At 36.1% G+C, this 17090-nt stretch overlaps 1 protein-coding gene across 3 annotated transcripts in view; it reads left to right on the top strand.

Moving 5' to 3' along the window:
• Positions 1 to 17090, top strand: part of FOLH1 (folate hydrolase 1) — a gene marked incomplete at both ends in the record, with an annotated part of 54718 nt that overhangs the window by 14902 nt on the left and 22726 nt on the right. For 2 of the 3 annotated variants that reach the window (XM_079707575.1, XM_079707574.1), the window contains 4 exons: positions 3073 to 3198; positions 3990 to 4176; positions 6297 to 6390; positions 16915 to 17013. In XM_079707575.1, coding sequence (XP_079563701.1) covers positions 3073 to 3198; positions 3990 to 4176; positions 6297 to 6390; positions 16915 to 17013 — 506 coding nt within the window. Of the gene's footprint in view, positions 1 to 3072; positions 3199 to 3977; positions 4177 to 6296; positions 6391 to 16914; positions 17014 to 17090 lie in introns of all 3 variants that reach the window. The other variant, XM_079707573.1, reaches the window with a different exon arrangement.

Genomic DNA, 17090 nt, shown 5'->3' with positions numbered 1-17090 from the left:
TCTGACTGAAGAGTGTGATTTTAAAATGGATGATATTGAATAATAAATCATTACAATATTTAAATTCCTTTGGATATAAATAAAAAGTGAGGTAAAACTGCTTCTAAAAATGTTAGTATTTATAATGTGCTGGAAATTGCATTGTTCGCCACAACTTAAAGACATGACAAAAAATTTCAGATGTCAACTTAAAAATAAAGGAGGGGGGAGGACCTTCAAGATGGTGGAGGAGTAAGATGCGGAGATCACCTTCCTCTCCACAAATACATCAGAAATACATCTACACATGCAACAACTCCTACAAAACACCCACTGAACGCTGGCAGAAGACCTCAGACCTCCCAAAAGGCAAGAAACTCCCCACGTACCTGGGTAGGGCAAAAGAAAAAAGAAAAAATAGAGACAAAAGAATAGGGACGGGACCTGCACCAGTGGGAGGGAGCCGTGAAGGAGGAAAGGTTTCCACACACTAGGAAGCCCCTTCACTGGTGGAGACAGGGGGGTGGGCGGGGGGCGGGAAGCTTCGGAGCCACAAAGGAGAGAGCAGCAACAGAGCAACAGGGGGCAAAGGGGAGAGATTCCCGAACAGAGGATCGGTGCCGACCAGCACTCAACCAGCCCGAGAGGCTTGTCTGCTCACCCGCCAGGGCAGGTGGGGCTGGGAGCTGAGGCTCGGGCTTCGGAGGTCAGACCCCAGGGAGAGGACGGCAGTTTGCTGCATGAACACAACCTGAAGGGGGCTAATGTGCCACAGCTAGCTGGGAGGGAGTCCAGGAAAAAGTTTGGAGCTGCCTAAGAGTCAAAAGACCTCAGGGTGTGCGAGGAGAGGGGATTCAGAGCACTGCCTAAATGAGCTCCAGAAACGGGCGTAAGCCTGGGTAGGACACCAGAGACGGGCATGAAACGCTAAGGCTGCTACTGCAGCCACCAAGAATCCTGTGTGTGAAAAACAGAAATACAGATCAATGGAACAGGATAGAAAACCCAGAGATAAACCCACGCACATATGGACACCTTATCTTTGATAAAGGAGGCAAGAATATACAGTGGAGAAAAGACAGCCTCTTCAATAAGTGGTGCTGGGAAAACTGGACAGCTACATGTAAAAGAATGAAATTAGAACACTCCCTAACACCATACACAAAAAAACCCCTTAAAATAGATTAAACAACTAAATGTAAGGCCAGACACTATCTAACTCAGAGGAAAACATAGTCAGAATACTCTATGACATAAATCACAGCAAGATCCCTTTTGACGCACCTCCTAGAGAAAGGGAAATAAAAACAAAAATAAACAAATGGGACCTAATGAAGCTTAAAAGATTTTGCACAGCAAGGAAACCATAAACAAGACAAAAAGACAACCCTCAGAATGGGAGAAAATATTTGCAAATGAAGCAACTGACAAAGGATTAATCTCCAAAATTTACAAGAAGCTCATGCAGCTCAATATCAAAAATCAAACACCCCAATCCAAAAACGGGCAGAAGACTAAACAGACATTTCTTCAGAGAAGATATACAGATTGCCAACAAACACATGAAAGGATGCCAACTTCACTAATTATTAGAGAAATGCAAATCAAAACTACAATTTGGTATCACCTCATACCAGTCAGAATGGCCATCATCAAAAGATCTACAAACAATAAATGCTGGAGAGGGTGTGGAGGAAAGGGAACCCTCTTGCACTGTTGCTGGGATTGTAAATTGATACAGCCACTGTGGAGAACAGTATAAAGGTTCCTTAAAAAATTTAAAAAGAACTACCATACATAGGACCCAACAATTCCACTACTGGGCATATATACCCTGAGAAAACCATAATTCAAAAATAGACATGTATCACAATGTTCACTGCAGCACTGTTTATAATAGCCAGGACATGGAAGCAAACTAAGTGTCCATCAGCAGATGAATGGGTGAAGAAGATGTGGCACACATATACAATGGAATATTAGCCATAAAACGAAACGAAATTGAGTTATTTGTAGTGAGGTGGATGGACCTAGAGTCTGTCATACAGAGTGAAGTAAGTCAGAAAGAGAAAAACAAATACTGTATGCTAACACATATATATGGAATCTAAAAATTAAAAAAAAAAAGTGGTTTTGAAGAACCTAGGGGTAGGACAGGAAAAAAGACAAAGATGTAGAGAATGGACTTGAGGACACAGGGAGGGGGAAGGGTAACCTGGGACGAAGTGAGAGAGTGGCATGGACATATATACACTACCAACCGTAAAATAGATGGCTAGTGGGAAGCAGCCATATAGCACAAGGAGATCAGCTCAGTGCTTTGTGACCACCTAGAGGGTTGGAATAGGGAAGGTGAGAGGGAGACGCAAGAGGGAGGGGATATGGGGATATATGTTTATGTATAACTGATTCACTTTGTTATAAAGCAGAAACTAACACACCATTTTAAAGCAATTATACTCCAATAAAGATATTTTTAAAAAAATCCAAAAATATAATAATAAAAAGTAAAGGAGGGATACATTTCCTTCAAAAATAATCTAGGGAGTAGGTGAGAAAAAAAAATGTGTGAAGAACACTGATCTAATCTAACAGGCCATTTTACAAATGATAATGTTGATACTCTGAGATGTTAGAATACTCACTCGTAATCCTGAAGCCAGACCCGTAAAGCAGTATTACCTGACATTTCTTTTTTACCTGGTGGTGTGAAGACCCATTGTGAATATACTTCAAGGAGAATACAGCTCTCATCTAGGGCTTTTTCACCTAGGATATCTGGCCCCTGCCAAATTGCAGTGTGTATATTTACGTGCATTTTTCTGACGAAAACTTCTATAGTTTTATGGTCACTTTACAGGAGACATCAACATAAACAAAACTTAATAGTTAATTCACAAGTCTCTACCCAGGTAATTGCCTTCTCAATTCAAGTTCATTTCTCTGTTGAATCTCTTACCAGAGGCTCATGGTTTTCTGGCCCTCTTGCATACTCTTGTCTCTTACCTCTTTCAAAGATGTGAAACAGACTTCACGCAGAAAAACCTCTTTTATTAAATCTTACTTGTACTAAGTCATCCGTGATCTCAACAGGGTGACCTAGTCTATGTTAACTACGCACGAACTGAAGACTTCTTTAAACTAGAGCGGGACATGAAAATTAATTGCTCTGGGAAGATTCTGATTGCCAGATATGGGAAAATTTTCAGAGGAAATAAGGTAAAAAATAATATTTTTTTCTTTTCCACAAAAATAAAAAGTTATGTTGTATCTTACATGGGTAGAACCACATCCTTAAAACTTTTGGAGGACTGTGATCGTCTCATACTCTGTACCAGCCCACCTCATAGGGAAGACACATTTTCTAGCTTATATACAGGGGTTTTAAACTGGGTCATTTGAATTCGGCCAGGGTAGAAGTTCAGGGAAACAGAACAGGTTTTTTCCATACCTACACATTATGCCTGTGGTCTACAAAGAAGCATGCATTTGATTTGTTGTTAACCTTCAGTATCTTTGTTTTAAATGTTACCTTTGAAAATATTTACTAAATTAAATTTTAGTATTAATTCTTATTATAGGTAATGAGAGAAACCAATTTATACACAGCAGTTTTGAAAGTTACTATCACTTAATTTGGCTCGATTTGCTAATATTTTTTCCTCTCTTGTGGGAAGCTAAATTTCAGAAATATTCCTTCTCAACCATAGAAGAAATGGGAGTCTAGTCTTTGGAGTCTACTTGCTTATTGTGCTTCTAGACTAGAGGAAGGAAATAGCACATACTCACTACCACTAATATGTACATTTTTAAAATCTGCTGCTCTGAGGGCTGATTCAGCCCTGGAAACTCATTTTTAGAGCTTGCAGTGGGAAAAAGAAAAAGCCAACTCTCTGTGAGATGTCCCTTGTTGTAAGTCTAAGGATAAAAGATTGAAGATAAGGTTTAGCTACTTATTTAAGAGTAATTTTGAGTAACCAACCTAAAATAAGAAAGACTGTCTATTCCAGGTTAAAAATGCCCAGCTGGCTGGGGCCAAAGGGATCATTTTGTACTCGGATCCTGCTGATTACTTTGCTCCCGGGGTGGAGTCCTATCCAGGTGGTTGGAATCTTCCTGGAGGTGGTGTTCAGCGTGGAAATATCTTAAATCTTAATGGTGCAGGGGACCCTCTCACACCTGGCTACCCAGCAAATGGTGAGTGACCAGACCTTAATCATCACAAAAACCTTAACATTGTAAAGTGATTTTACCCAAGGATTTCCTCTGACACATGGATAAAGTATGTCTTTTTCTTGTTCTCTTTGTATCTAAGAATAAAGGATTTTGAACTCAGAAAATTGTTGGTTCGGGTCCCTTATCCCTTATTTGGAATCCTTGGGTCTGAGAGGTTTTGAAATTCAGACATTTTCAGATATTTAAAAGTAATATGGGGTTTCCCTGGTGGCACAGTGGTTGAGAGTCCGCCTGCCGATGCAGGGGATGCGGGTTCGTGCCCCGGTCCAGGAAGATCCCACGTGCCGCAGAGAAGCTGGACCCGTGAGCCATGGCTGCTGAGGCTGAGCGTCCGGAGCCTGTGCTCCGCAACGGGAGAGGCCACAACCGTGAGAGGCCTGTGCACTGAAAAAAAAAAAATTTGTGAACATAAAATAAGATTAACTGGACTATTTCTGTTTATTATCCTCAAATTTAAAAGATGACATTGTAGAAAGAAAAATCATGGTATCTCTGTGAGGCTTGCATTTGTTGAATTCCCTTTTGTGCCCTATTTTTTTTCCTTTTAATTTTACTTTTTATTATGGAATAGTTCTAACATACAAAAAAATAGAGAAAATTATCACCACTTTGTCAACCTTATTTTATCCCTTCATCTGCCCTTTTTGCATTATTACCCTAAAGAATTTTAAAACAAATCCCATGCAACATATTATTATGTCATTTTACTATAACAAGAATAGCTTTTGCAATCACCTGAAGCTCTTATAATTTAATATTTTGAAGAAAAAATGGAAAAATAGCTCTTATTTTTCTTAAAACTGAAGAAATGACAGAAAATGTGTTTTTATTTTGAGGTAGAGTTTACATGTAACAAAATGCACAGGTCTTGAGTTAATTCAATAATTTTTTAAAATTGCATGTATCTATATCACTCAAAATAAGATATAGGACATTTCTATGACTCCAGAAAGTTCTCTGGTGCCCCTTTCTGGTCAATTTTTACCATATTCCCCTAGAAGCAACCACTTTCTGATATCTATCATCATTAATTAGTTTGGTTTTGAACTTCATATAAATGGAATCAGATAGTAACCATTCTTTTGTGTGTTGGTGGAAAATCAAATAACAGTCAAGCTAAGAAGAAAGAAAAGAGAATTTTATTTGAGTCAAACTGAGGATTATAACCCAGGGAACAGATTTGCAGAAGCTCTGAGAACTGTTCCATTCGTCAGGAGTTAGAGATGCAATTTTATACATTTCTGAGACAAAGAATTTATGTGTTATATTGACAGGTTAGCATTCTACATAACGTTGATCAAAGGTGTTTTGGTCAATACAACTCCCTGTATGGGATGAAAAAGAAATTAAAATAACCTTAAAATTACAACGCTGGTGTCTGAATAAAGCAACCATTTTTCTTAAAGGTTGATTACATCTTACTGTTTGAGGAGGTCTGGTTAATGTACAATACAGATGCACATTGCACATTGGGAAAGGCCTACCACAAAGCGGGCATGTTATTTTTTTTCTTTCTTAGTTTGATTTTCCGGTCATAGAAAAATTTATGAATTTTCCTCATCATTTGCCTTGCTGCTCTCACTCAGTACAACAATTAGAGATTAGTCATGTTATTGTGTGTGTTAATAGTTTCTTCCCTTACTTGCTGAGTAGAATTCTATTATGGGACTGTTCTACAAATTGCTTATTCATTTTCCTATTTACAAACAGCTGGACTGTGTCCCATATGGGCTACCTAGATTCAGCTGCTATGAGCAATTTTGTGCAGGTCTTTTTGTGGACATATGTTTCCATCTTTCTTGGGTAAATACCTAGGAGAGTAATTGTTCTGCCATAGGGCATAATTCTGTATAACATTACTTTTCAAAGAAGTTATTTAAAGTGACTCTCTAATTATACACTCTTACAAAATACATGAGAGTTTCAGTTGCTCCACATTTTCGCTAACATTTGAAACTGTCTGTCTTTCTAATTGTAACAGTTCTAGTAGATGCAATTTAAGAATGTGTTTAATGTGATTTACAGAGAACATTTTGAAAAGGACTCCATTTTTATTAGCAGTATGTTCAACTTTTTTTCAGAATATGCTTATAGACGTGAAATCGCAGAGGCTGTGGGTCTTCCAAATATTCCTGTTCATCCAATTGGATACTATGATGCACAGAAGCTCCTAGAGTAAGTTTGTAAGAAAAAAACAGATGGCTATTTGGGTAATTCTCTTTACTGGCAATCTTCAACCTTCATGCTTTTATCTCCATTATTTGATACTGAATTTTTCTGTGCTCAATTTTTACCATACCTCCCTAGAAGCAACCACTTTCTGATATCTATCATCATTGATTAGTTTGGTTTTGAACTTGATATAAATGGAATCAGATAGTATCTATTCTTTTGTGTGTTGGCAGAAAATCAAATAAGCATACAATTTTATCACCATTTTATAGAACAGTGGTTCTAACCTGGGATTTGCTTTAAATACTGGTATCCAGTGTGTGACAGCCATGAAAGTCTTTCAGATCATCAGCTATGGGGAGTGTTACTGATAAGGTGCTCCACTGTGTTTTGAAATCCATCACCCTGTTTGTGTCAAGGCCATGCTTCCCATAGATGCTCCCAGTCAGTAACTAAATGAAGCAACGGTACAAAATGAGGCCTATTACTGGGAGGCATGGGACTCCTCTGATGGGAGATTCTGGCTCAGGACTCCCTGACAGCCTTGCTATCAAGGGATTCTGCCACCAGCATTCTTCTTTCTTCTCTTTCTCTTTTACCCCATTTCTGACCTGCATTGCAGTCTGATGGCTTTCTCAGCCTCTCTTAGCTCCCTTGCTATTTCCTTCACATGCCTTTCCCCTAATAAATCTCTTACTTATTGAAACCTCTTATTGTTTACTTCTTGGTGGACCTGGAATAATGCCCTTTGAAAGCATCTTCCATTGATTTTCATCTTTATCCATTCCTCTTCTTCCTCTGCTTTCACTATTGAAGCTTCTCCAGAGTTGTTAATGTTTAACCTGACATTGGAGCTCTTTCCTCTTTCCTGTCCTGCTTTCTCCCATCTGCATGTCCCTTCTTCTCCATTATCCTTGAGGAGGGGAGAGAGCACTGACTTCTCTGAAAGTAGAATCACTGGAGACCAAAGCATCCGGCCAGTTAGTCCCTTTTCTTCTTTGAGTTTAAGGCATTCTTAATCATTTTATTCTAGAATGTATAAGAAAACTTATTTATGATCTAGTTCAGTGCCCTCATTTTTACAGGTGAGGAGGCTGTCATCAGAGAATTGGAGGTGTCTGTCCAATTTAAGGGCAGATTAAGGAATAGCAAGCACCCTGGTCTTTTTTTCTTTTGAGCTCTTAGCTTTACCACATGGGTTAGGATTCAGGATGGGGCACACGGACTATGTGAGGGCACTTCTGAGGGCACCACGGACTATGTGTTTGTGTAAATATAAAGTCTAAATATTCATTATATTTTAAAGATGAATGTGATTGCACCTTTTCCTGTGATGGCAGAAAATTGTAAACAACACAAATCTTCAATAATTGATAAGTAGTTAAATATATTACTGTCTATGACAGTACATGAAGCCATTAAAATATATGTTATACAAGAGTATTTAACAATGTGGGTACATGCTTATGCTATATATTAAATAGAAAAAGTAGATTTCAAATATATATATATATATATATATATATATATATAAAATATTATATATATATATATATAATAATCCCTAAATTATAAGTTTTAAAAAGTGAACCCGTATTATCTTTGTAGTTAGAAGAAGAGTGTATGGAAGGAAAGAAGGAAGGATCATACAGAATTGGACGTGAGGTTTATTTAATCATGTCTACCATTTGACTGCTCTGGTAAACTAGTTGAATTTGGCTGTGCCCTAACTGGGTAGTAGAATTATTAATACTTGAACAAAAACATTACCAAACGTATTTAAGTCAGCTTTAGTAAGTCATTTTGTAAATGCAATCATCATTAAATAACACAAATTCTATGGAAGTATATTTTGCATTCAAAACACCATGATTAAAAATGAATTTTGGAAGTACAGAAATGTATTAAAAATGTATTTGGGGGCTTCCCTGGTGGTGCAGTGGTTAAGAGTCCACCTGCCGATGCAGGGGACACAGGTTCGTGCCCTGGTCCGGGAAGATCCCACGTGCCATGGAGCGGCTGGGCCCGTGGGCCATGGCTGCTGGGCCTGCGCGTCCGGAGCCTGTGCTCCGCAACGGGAGAGGCCACAGCAGTGGGAGGCCCGCGTAACGCAAAAAAAAAAAAAAAAAAAAAAAAAAAAAAAAAAAAAAAAAAAAAAAAAAAAATGTATTTGGAAGGAGGAGATGATCTGTGTATACTAAAAGCAATAAGATAGTTTCTTTTTCACCATCCATACCTTCTAAGGTATAGTGAAACGTTCTACAGACTGGAATTTAGTCATAAAACATTTTAAGAACATGTAATTTGTTTATGAATTTCTTTGGGAGTATTTACTCCCTCTGCATGATTATCTAGGGAGTGTGCTACATATCCATTATAATCAGTTCTCATATTCCCACAAACAGTTAGTAGTGTAACATTATGTATTAATTAGAATAGACAGTATTTTACAAATTGGATATATCATAAAATGAAAGTTTCTTAATAAGTACATGAGAAGGAGAGGAGAGACTTAAAGTTATATAATGGCCCAGGTAGGCCAAGAACTTTAATAAAATGTTGATGAAATGTGAATTATAGAAAAAAGAAAATTGTGTTTACCTAGGTGGGAGAAAAGGGGAACAGTGTGTATGTTCTTTCTTATTCTTTTTTGCATCTGTACTGAAGGGAATGTGGTTACATGGTTTCTCTTTGTCTCCCTGAGTAACTACCAGGATTATAATGACAGCAATGACAATAATAATAAAGACAATGATAATAGCATCTAACATGCATAGAATGCTAATTATATTCTAGCACTTACTTTTTGCTAAATGATTACATACTGTTTATCAATTAGCCCATAAAACAACTACATGAGTTAGTATTGTGAAAACTAATTTTACAAATAAAGAAATCCAAGTTCAGAAAGTATGTGATAGACCTGGGGCCCAAACTCATGTCTGATGTAAAAGACAGCTTTGTCGAGCATCATTTATTCTCTATTCAACAGCACAAGCATTTAGTAGACATCTCTTTGTCAAGGCACTGTCTCACTCTTGTGTCTCTGCTCAGAAGACCTTTAATGGCTTCCTATAGCCTATCCACTCAAGGTACACTTATGCAATGGCCTCTTTTTGTCAAGCACTGTGGTAAAAGTATGATTTATATATAGACTTTGTTCTCAGGGCCCTCAAAATATAGTATAGAAGCTCACAGCTTAATAGAGGCTACATGACAAACCACAAAATTCTAACATATCATTTTCTGCCCATCTAACTTGTTCCTAATTTTTAAGAATTAAACTCATTATTTTGAGATAATTGTGATTCACATGCAACTGTAAGTAGTACTAAAAAGTCCCTCTAGGCCATTTACCCAGCTTTCCCCAATAGTAACATCTTGCAAAGTATAGTACAATATCACAACCAAGATATTGATATATATATTTTTTATACTCATGATACAAAACATTTCCATCATCACCAGGATCCCTCATGTGGCCCTTTTAGCCACACCCACTCCTTTCCTATCCCCCTCCATCCATACCCTCTGACCTTAACTCCTAGCAACTACTAATCTGTTCACCATTTCTATAATTTCATCATTTCAACAATGTTATACAAATGTATACCCTTGTGGGACTTTTCTTCACTCAGCATACTTCTCTGCAGATTTGTTCAAGTTGTCGTATATATAGTTTTTTTTCTCTTTAACACTGAGGAGTGTTCCATTGTATTTGGTATCACAGTTTGTTTCACCATTCGAAGAACAACTAGTTTGTAGCTATTATGAATAAAGCTGCTACAGATAATTGTGTACAGATTTGTGTGTCAACGTAAGTTTTCGTTTCTCTGGAGTGCAATTGCCGAGTCATATGATAATAGCATGTTTACTTTTTTAAGAATCTGACAAACTTTTTCCAAAGTGGTTGTATCCTTTTACATCCTACCAGCAATATAAAAAAAATACAGTTCTTCCAATCCTTTTATAAGCACTTGTATTCTGACATCACAAAATATTTCAAGTTTGTCTTGTATTTTTTCTCAATATTTCTAGTTTTCTGATAATTTTCAACATCAATGGATGTTGAATTTTCCCCAGTGTTTTATTGTTGCTGTGGTTGTTTGTTTTCTGCATCAATTTTTCTGATCATGTGGTTTTTCTTTAGCCTGTTAATGTGGTATATTACACTTTTTGATTTTTGTATATAGTATCAGTCTTGCATTCATGGAATAAATCTCACTTGGTCATGGTGTATAATCCTTTCAAAATGCTGTTGAATTTGGTTTGCTAGTATTTTATTAATGATTTTTGTGTCAATATTCATATTTATCTTTAGTTTCCCTGTGATTTCTTTATGTGGTTTTGGTGTCATGGTAATGTTTGTCACATAGGGTAACTTTAGAAATGTTCCTTCTGTTTTTCTAAAGAGCATGTGAAGGTTTGGTGTTTATTCTTTATTGATTGGTAGCATTCAGCAGTGAAGCCATATGGGCTTCTCTTTCTGAGAAGTTTTGATTACTTGTTATAGCCTACTTACATTTTCTCTTTCTTCAGCTTTGGTAGTTTATATCTTTTCAGGAATTCATTTCATTGAGGTTAATTTGTTGGTATATAATTGTTTATAGTGTTCCCTTATAATCCTTTTATTTCTGTAAAGTCAATAGTAGTATTCCCTCTTTTGTTCCTGATTTTCAGTCTTCTCCCATTTTTTTCTTGGTCAGTCTAGCTAATGATTTGTCAATTTTGTTGATCTTTTCAAAGAACCAACTTTTGCTTTCATTCATTTTTCTTTATTTTTTTTTCTAGTTTCTATTTTGTTGTTTTTGCTCCAGTCTTTATTATTGCCTTTCTAATCTAATGATATGAATTTAGCTTGCTTTTCATTGTTGAATTTCTTTAGGTGGAAGATTAGTTTATTGATTTGATAACTTTCTACTTTTTTTAATATAGTTGTTTACAGCTATATATTTCCCTCTAAACACTGTTTTAACTGCATCTCATAACTTTTGGTGTCTTATGTCTTCGTTTTTATTCATCTCAAAGTATTTTCTATTTACTCTTGTAATTTTTTTCCATGAGCCATTGGTTATTTAGGGTCAGTTGTTTAATTTTCATATAGTTGAAAATTTTCCAAATTTTTTTCTGTTTTTTTTTTCTCAGAAGTTTATTTTAATTGCCTAGCAACACATTATCATAAATTGCTCTCAAATTAATTCTTTGGCTTCAGTGAAGAATCATTTATTAATGATGGTGGCAGTCAGCATCAATACATGGCTATTCTTAGAACACTGCTGTCTTCTTTTTTTTCTTTCTCTCTCTTTTTTTTTTTAATTGGAGAATAATTGCTTTATAATGTTGTGTTAGTTTCTGCTGTACAGCAAAGTGAATCAGCTATATGTATACATATATCACCATATCCCTTCCCTCTTTGACCTCCCTCCCACCATCCCCCCATCCCACCCATCTAGGTCATCACAGAGCACAGCTGAGCTCCCTGTGCTGTACAGCAGGTTCCCACTAGCAGTCTATTTTACACATGGTACTGTATATATGTCAATCCTAATCTCCCAGTTCATACCACCCTCCCCTTCCCCCAATGTGTCCACTGCCCATTCTCTATGTCGGCCTCTCTATTGCTGCCCTGCAAATAGGTTCATCGGTACCATATTCCTGGATTCCACATATATGCATTAATATATGATATTTGTTTTTCTCTTTCTGACTTACTTCACTCTGTATGACAGACTCTAGGTCCATGCACATCTCTACAAATGACCCATTTTCATTCCTTTTTACAGCTGAGTAATATTCCATTGTATATATCTACCACATCTTCTTTATCCATTCATCTGTTGATAGACATTTAAGTTGCTTCCATGTCCTGGCAGTTGTAAATAGTGCTGCAATAAACATTGGGGTGCATGTGTTTTTTTGAATTATGGTTCTCTCAGGGTATGTGCCTAGTCGTGGGATTGCTGGGTCATATGGTAGTAATATTTTTAGTTTTTTACAGAACCTCCATACTGTTCTCCATAGTGGCTGTATCAATTTACATTCCTACCAACAGTGCAAGAGGGTTCCCTTTTCTCCACACCCTCTCCAGCATTTATCTTTTGTAGACTTTTTTGATGATGGCCATTCTGACCAGTGTGAGATGATAAATCATTGTAGTTTTGATTTGCATTTCTCTAATGATTAGTGATGTTGAACATCCTTTCATGTGTTTGCTGGCAATCTGTATATCTTCTTTGGAGGAATGTCTATTTAGATATTCTGCCCATTTTGGGATTGGGTTGTTTGTTTTTTTTATATTGAGCTGCATGAGCTGTTTGTATATTTTGGAGATTAATCCTTTGGCAGTTGCTTCATTTGCAAATATTTTCTCCCATTCTGAGGGTTGTCTTTTTGTCTTGTTTATGATTTCCTTTGCTGTGCAAAAGCTTTTAAGTGCAATTCGGTCCCATTTGTTTATTTTTGTGTTTATTTTTGTTTTTATTTTCATTACTCTAGGAAGTGCGTGCTGTGATTTATGTTTTTCCTGTGTTTTCCTCTGAGAGTTTTATAGTGTCCTGTCTTACATTTAGGTCTTTAACTCATTTTGAGTTTATTTTTGTGTATGGTGTTAAGGAGTGTTCTAATTTCATTCTTTTACATGTGGCTGTCCAGTTTTCCCAGCACCACTTACTGAAGAGAGTGTCTTTTCTCCATTGTGTATTCTTGCCTCCTTTGTCATAGATTAGATGACCATAGGTACATGGGTTTATCTCTGGGCTTTCTATCCTGTTCCATTGATCTATATTTCTGTTTTGGGGCCAGTACCTTACTGTCTTGATTACTGTAGCTTTGTAGTATAGTCTGAAGTCAGGGAACCTGATTCCTCCAGCTCTGTTTTTATTTCTCAAGGTTGCTTTGGCTATTCGGAGTCTTTTGTGTTTTCATACAAACTGTAAAATTTTTTGTTCTAATTCTTTGAAAAATGCCATTGGTAATTTGATAGTGATTACAATGAATCTGTAGATTGCTTTGGGTAGTATAGTCATTTTCACAATATTTATTCTTCTAATCTAAGAACATGGTATATCTCTCATCTGTTTGTGTCATCTTTGATTTCTTTCATCAGTGTTGTATAGTTTTCTGAGTACCGGTCGTTTGCCTACCTAGGTAGGTTTATTCCTAAGTATTTTATTATTTTTGATGCAATAGTAAATGGGATTGTTTCCTTAATTTCTCTTTCTGATCTTTCATTGTTAGTGTATAGGAATGCAAGAGATTTCTGTGCATTAATTTTGTATCCTGCAACTTTACCAAATTCATTGATGAGCTCTAGTAGTTTTCTGGTGGCATCCTTAGGATTTTCTATGTAGAGTATCACGTCATCTGCAAACAGTGACAGTTTTGCTTCTTCTTTTCCAATTTGTATTCCTTTTATTTCTTTTTCTTCTCTGATTGCCATAGCTAGGACTTCCAAAACTATGTTGAATGATAGTGGTGAGAGTGGACATCCTTGTCTTGTTCCTGATCTTAGAGGCAATGCTTTCAGTTTTTTACCATTGACAATGATGTTTGCTGTGAGTTTGTCATATATGGCCTTTATTATGTTGAGGTAGATTCCCTCTATGCCTACTTTCTTGAGAGTTTTTAGTATAAATGGGTATTGAATTTTGTCCAAAGTTTTTTCTGCATCTATTGAAATGATCATATGGTTTTTATTCTTTAATTTGTTAATATGGTGTATCACATTGCTTGATTTGCATATATTGAAGAATCTTTGCTTACTAAATTCTTTATACTATAGTTGGGTTAGTAAAAGGTTTGTATGATTAATAAAGAGATGATATGATTTCAGCCTTTTAAATTTATTGAGTTTTTTTATAGCCTAATATATGGTCTATCCTGGAAATTGTCCTAGGTGCAGTTGAATATGTATACGTATTCAAGTATGTATTCATACTCAAGGCTTTTGTTGGGTAACGTGTTTTATGTGAGCCACTTAGCCTTTCTGGTTTGCCAGCTTCTTCAGCTCTATGTCTGAGATTTGAGAGCCCACATGAAAACCCAAGGAACTCACCACTTTGTCATTTCTTGTACCCTGAGGCCCTGAGCTGGTTTATTTTCTTTTCTCCTCCTTTCAGAGTCTTATGTTTATTTTTAATGTATTTATAGTCCAGGGAATTTAGTTGTACTCATCAGGATGAATAGGGTAAAGTGCATCTTCTCAGAAGCAAAGTCTCACTACTTTTCAAGCTTCTCTGTTATGGTATCCTAATCATCTTATACCCCAGCCACATTAATCACCATGCTTTACTTTTGCTCTGACTCTTCGGCCTTCGTGCCTGTTTACATCATACATTGTACCTGGAATGCTCTTTACCTCCATGTTCCCTGCCCACATCTTATTCATTCTTTAAAAATCCAGATAAGTGAAACCTCCTGTAGAAAGAAAATTATTTCTGATCCCACAAGGGGAATCAAGCTCTCTTTTGTCCTTCAGAACTTTATCTATCATATATCATGCTCTGTTTTATATCTATCTTTTTCTGACTTATAAACTCTTTGGTAGAATGACCATGTCTTATATATATTTGTATTCCTTAATGAGTACAATACAGTACCTTGAGAATTATAGAGAATACATCTTTGCTAAATGAACAAATAAAGTTTAATATGCTACACAATGTAGATTTTTAAATTCAGTGTTGTTTATAGATATTTATTGAGCATCTATGATCTATCAAATCTTTTCAAAGACATTTCCAATATTATATTTTCTGAAATTTCTATGATTTGAAATTTAAATATTCAACCTTTTAATTTTCATAGAATTTATTTTTTATTTATAGAGTGAAAGAGGAACCTAAAGAAAGTTATACCCCTGATTCATTATCCCAGTGAAATTTAGTGACTAAAACCTCTGTTCTCCATAGATGTGCGATATTTTCTTGACCTTGTGGGGGCACTGTAATCTTGGCTTTATATTTTATTATTTTCTGGGAATATGGACTCTTCATTACCTTCCTTATCATATGTAATTGACTTCCTGATGAATTTGCACCTTGTTTTGTTTTTCATATTTTTATTTTGAAAAGGCAGTACATTTACACAGTTCAAAATTCAAAGGGGTATACAATAAAAAGTTTCCCTGGTACCCATTTCCATCCCAAAGGCAATCAATGTTATTAGTCTGCAATATAGTACTATAAAAGTATTTTATGTATAATCAAGTATATGTATATTCTTCACTTGGCTTCTACCATTTTTTGTATACATAATACTCTACTATTTTGACTATTCATTATGATATTTAACAATGTATAATGCCCTTCATTTTACTTGATGCTTTTCATGTGAAATTTTATTTTATATAGATAAATAAATTATATAGTATATTACATGAAATTATGTTTATTAAACAAACTCCCTCATGAGATGGGAAAAAAAGAGTGAATATTTACTCTCTGATAGAGCATTTTAAAACAAAGTGTTATTTATACTTAGTTTTCCATTAGAAGATAATCATATTGATGTAGTTTTGCACATATAATATATTCTAGGTCAAGTTGAGCTGTTCACATTACCTCAACTTAGTAGGCAGGGAATAAGTACCTATGTGTAGACACAGAAAAAAGGAGGAAACTACAGAAAATGTTTCATTGTAAATCATAGGGTGCATGCAGGTGTGTGGACCAGAGATTGAGCCATAAAAGACAGATTGATGTTTTTCACTCTCTTAAGTTTGTCTGGAGCCATCTTCTTCTATCTGCTTCTAGGTAGCAAAAGTACATTTGGTTTCCATGCCCAAATCAAGAATAAGTCAATCCATGCTCTTAAACAGTAAAGGAAAATATGCTGAAATGAAACAGGAAGAACCTCACCATTCCACAGATATTATCATATTATTTTTCTCAATCACCTGCTGAGAGATAACCAGGGCAAGTGGCATATATGGGCTGGTCCACCTGAATCTTTCCACCTTTTTGAATTAAAAAAATAAATAGTGTATAAAGATTTGAGGGCTGTTGGTTGAAGTGACATCCCTTCCTTTGCCCTTCCTCCCTCCCTAATAGATGAGTGCAAAAGTACTTTGTAAAGGATGACCATACATGTATTTTGGAATGTATTTATCAGTGGGAGAAATAACATAATGGGAAATTCCAAAGAGTTTGACACCTGCTGATTCTACAGAGCATGCTCTTGAGAGCACTTTTCACATGGTTTACTGTTGGAAACTGGTAACACAGAGTCCAAATACTTGTCAACTGTTTGAATCTCGATTGTACCACTAATCAGCTGCTTGACTTTGGGCATGTTACCTAATCTCTCTAAGCCTCACCGTCCTCATCTTTGAAGTGGGGAGTAATAGCAGAACCACCTCATAAGAGGTGTATTAAGAGTTAAATGGCATATCCCTATGCAAAGCACTTTGTACTACCATGACTCATTTTAGCTATTATGAGCAGGCACTCAAGAAAACAAGTTCAAGGACATTTTAACTTATAACTTCAAAGGTTTCCTTCAGCTAATAATATTTTTTGTGTTCAACAGAAAAATGGGTGGATCAACACCACCAGATTACAGCTGGAAAGGAAGTCTCCAAGTGCCCTACAATGTTGGACCTGGATTTACTGGAAACTTTTCTACCAAGTTAAGAGACTATTTTTATAATAACTCTCTTTAGAGGGAGGAAAGCTTTTTCAAAAAACAATGACAGAGGATGACTG

Source organism: Hyperoodon ampullatus (genome assembly GCF_949752795.1).
Source record: "Hyperoodon ampullatus genome assembly, chromosome: 7".
Classification (NCBI taxonomy): domain Eukaryota; kingdom Metazoa; phylum Chordata; class Mammalia; order Artiodactyla; family Ziphiidae; genus Hyperoodon; species Hyperoodon ampullatus.
This window is presented reverse-complemented; position numbering and strand designations above follow the sequence as displayed.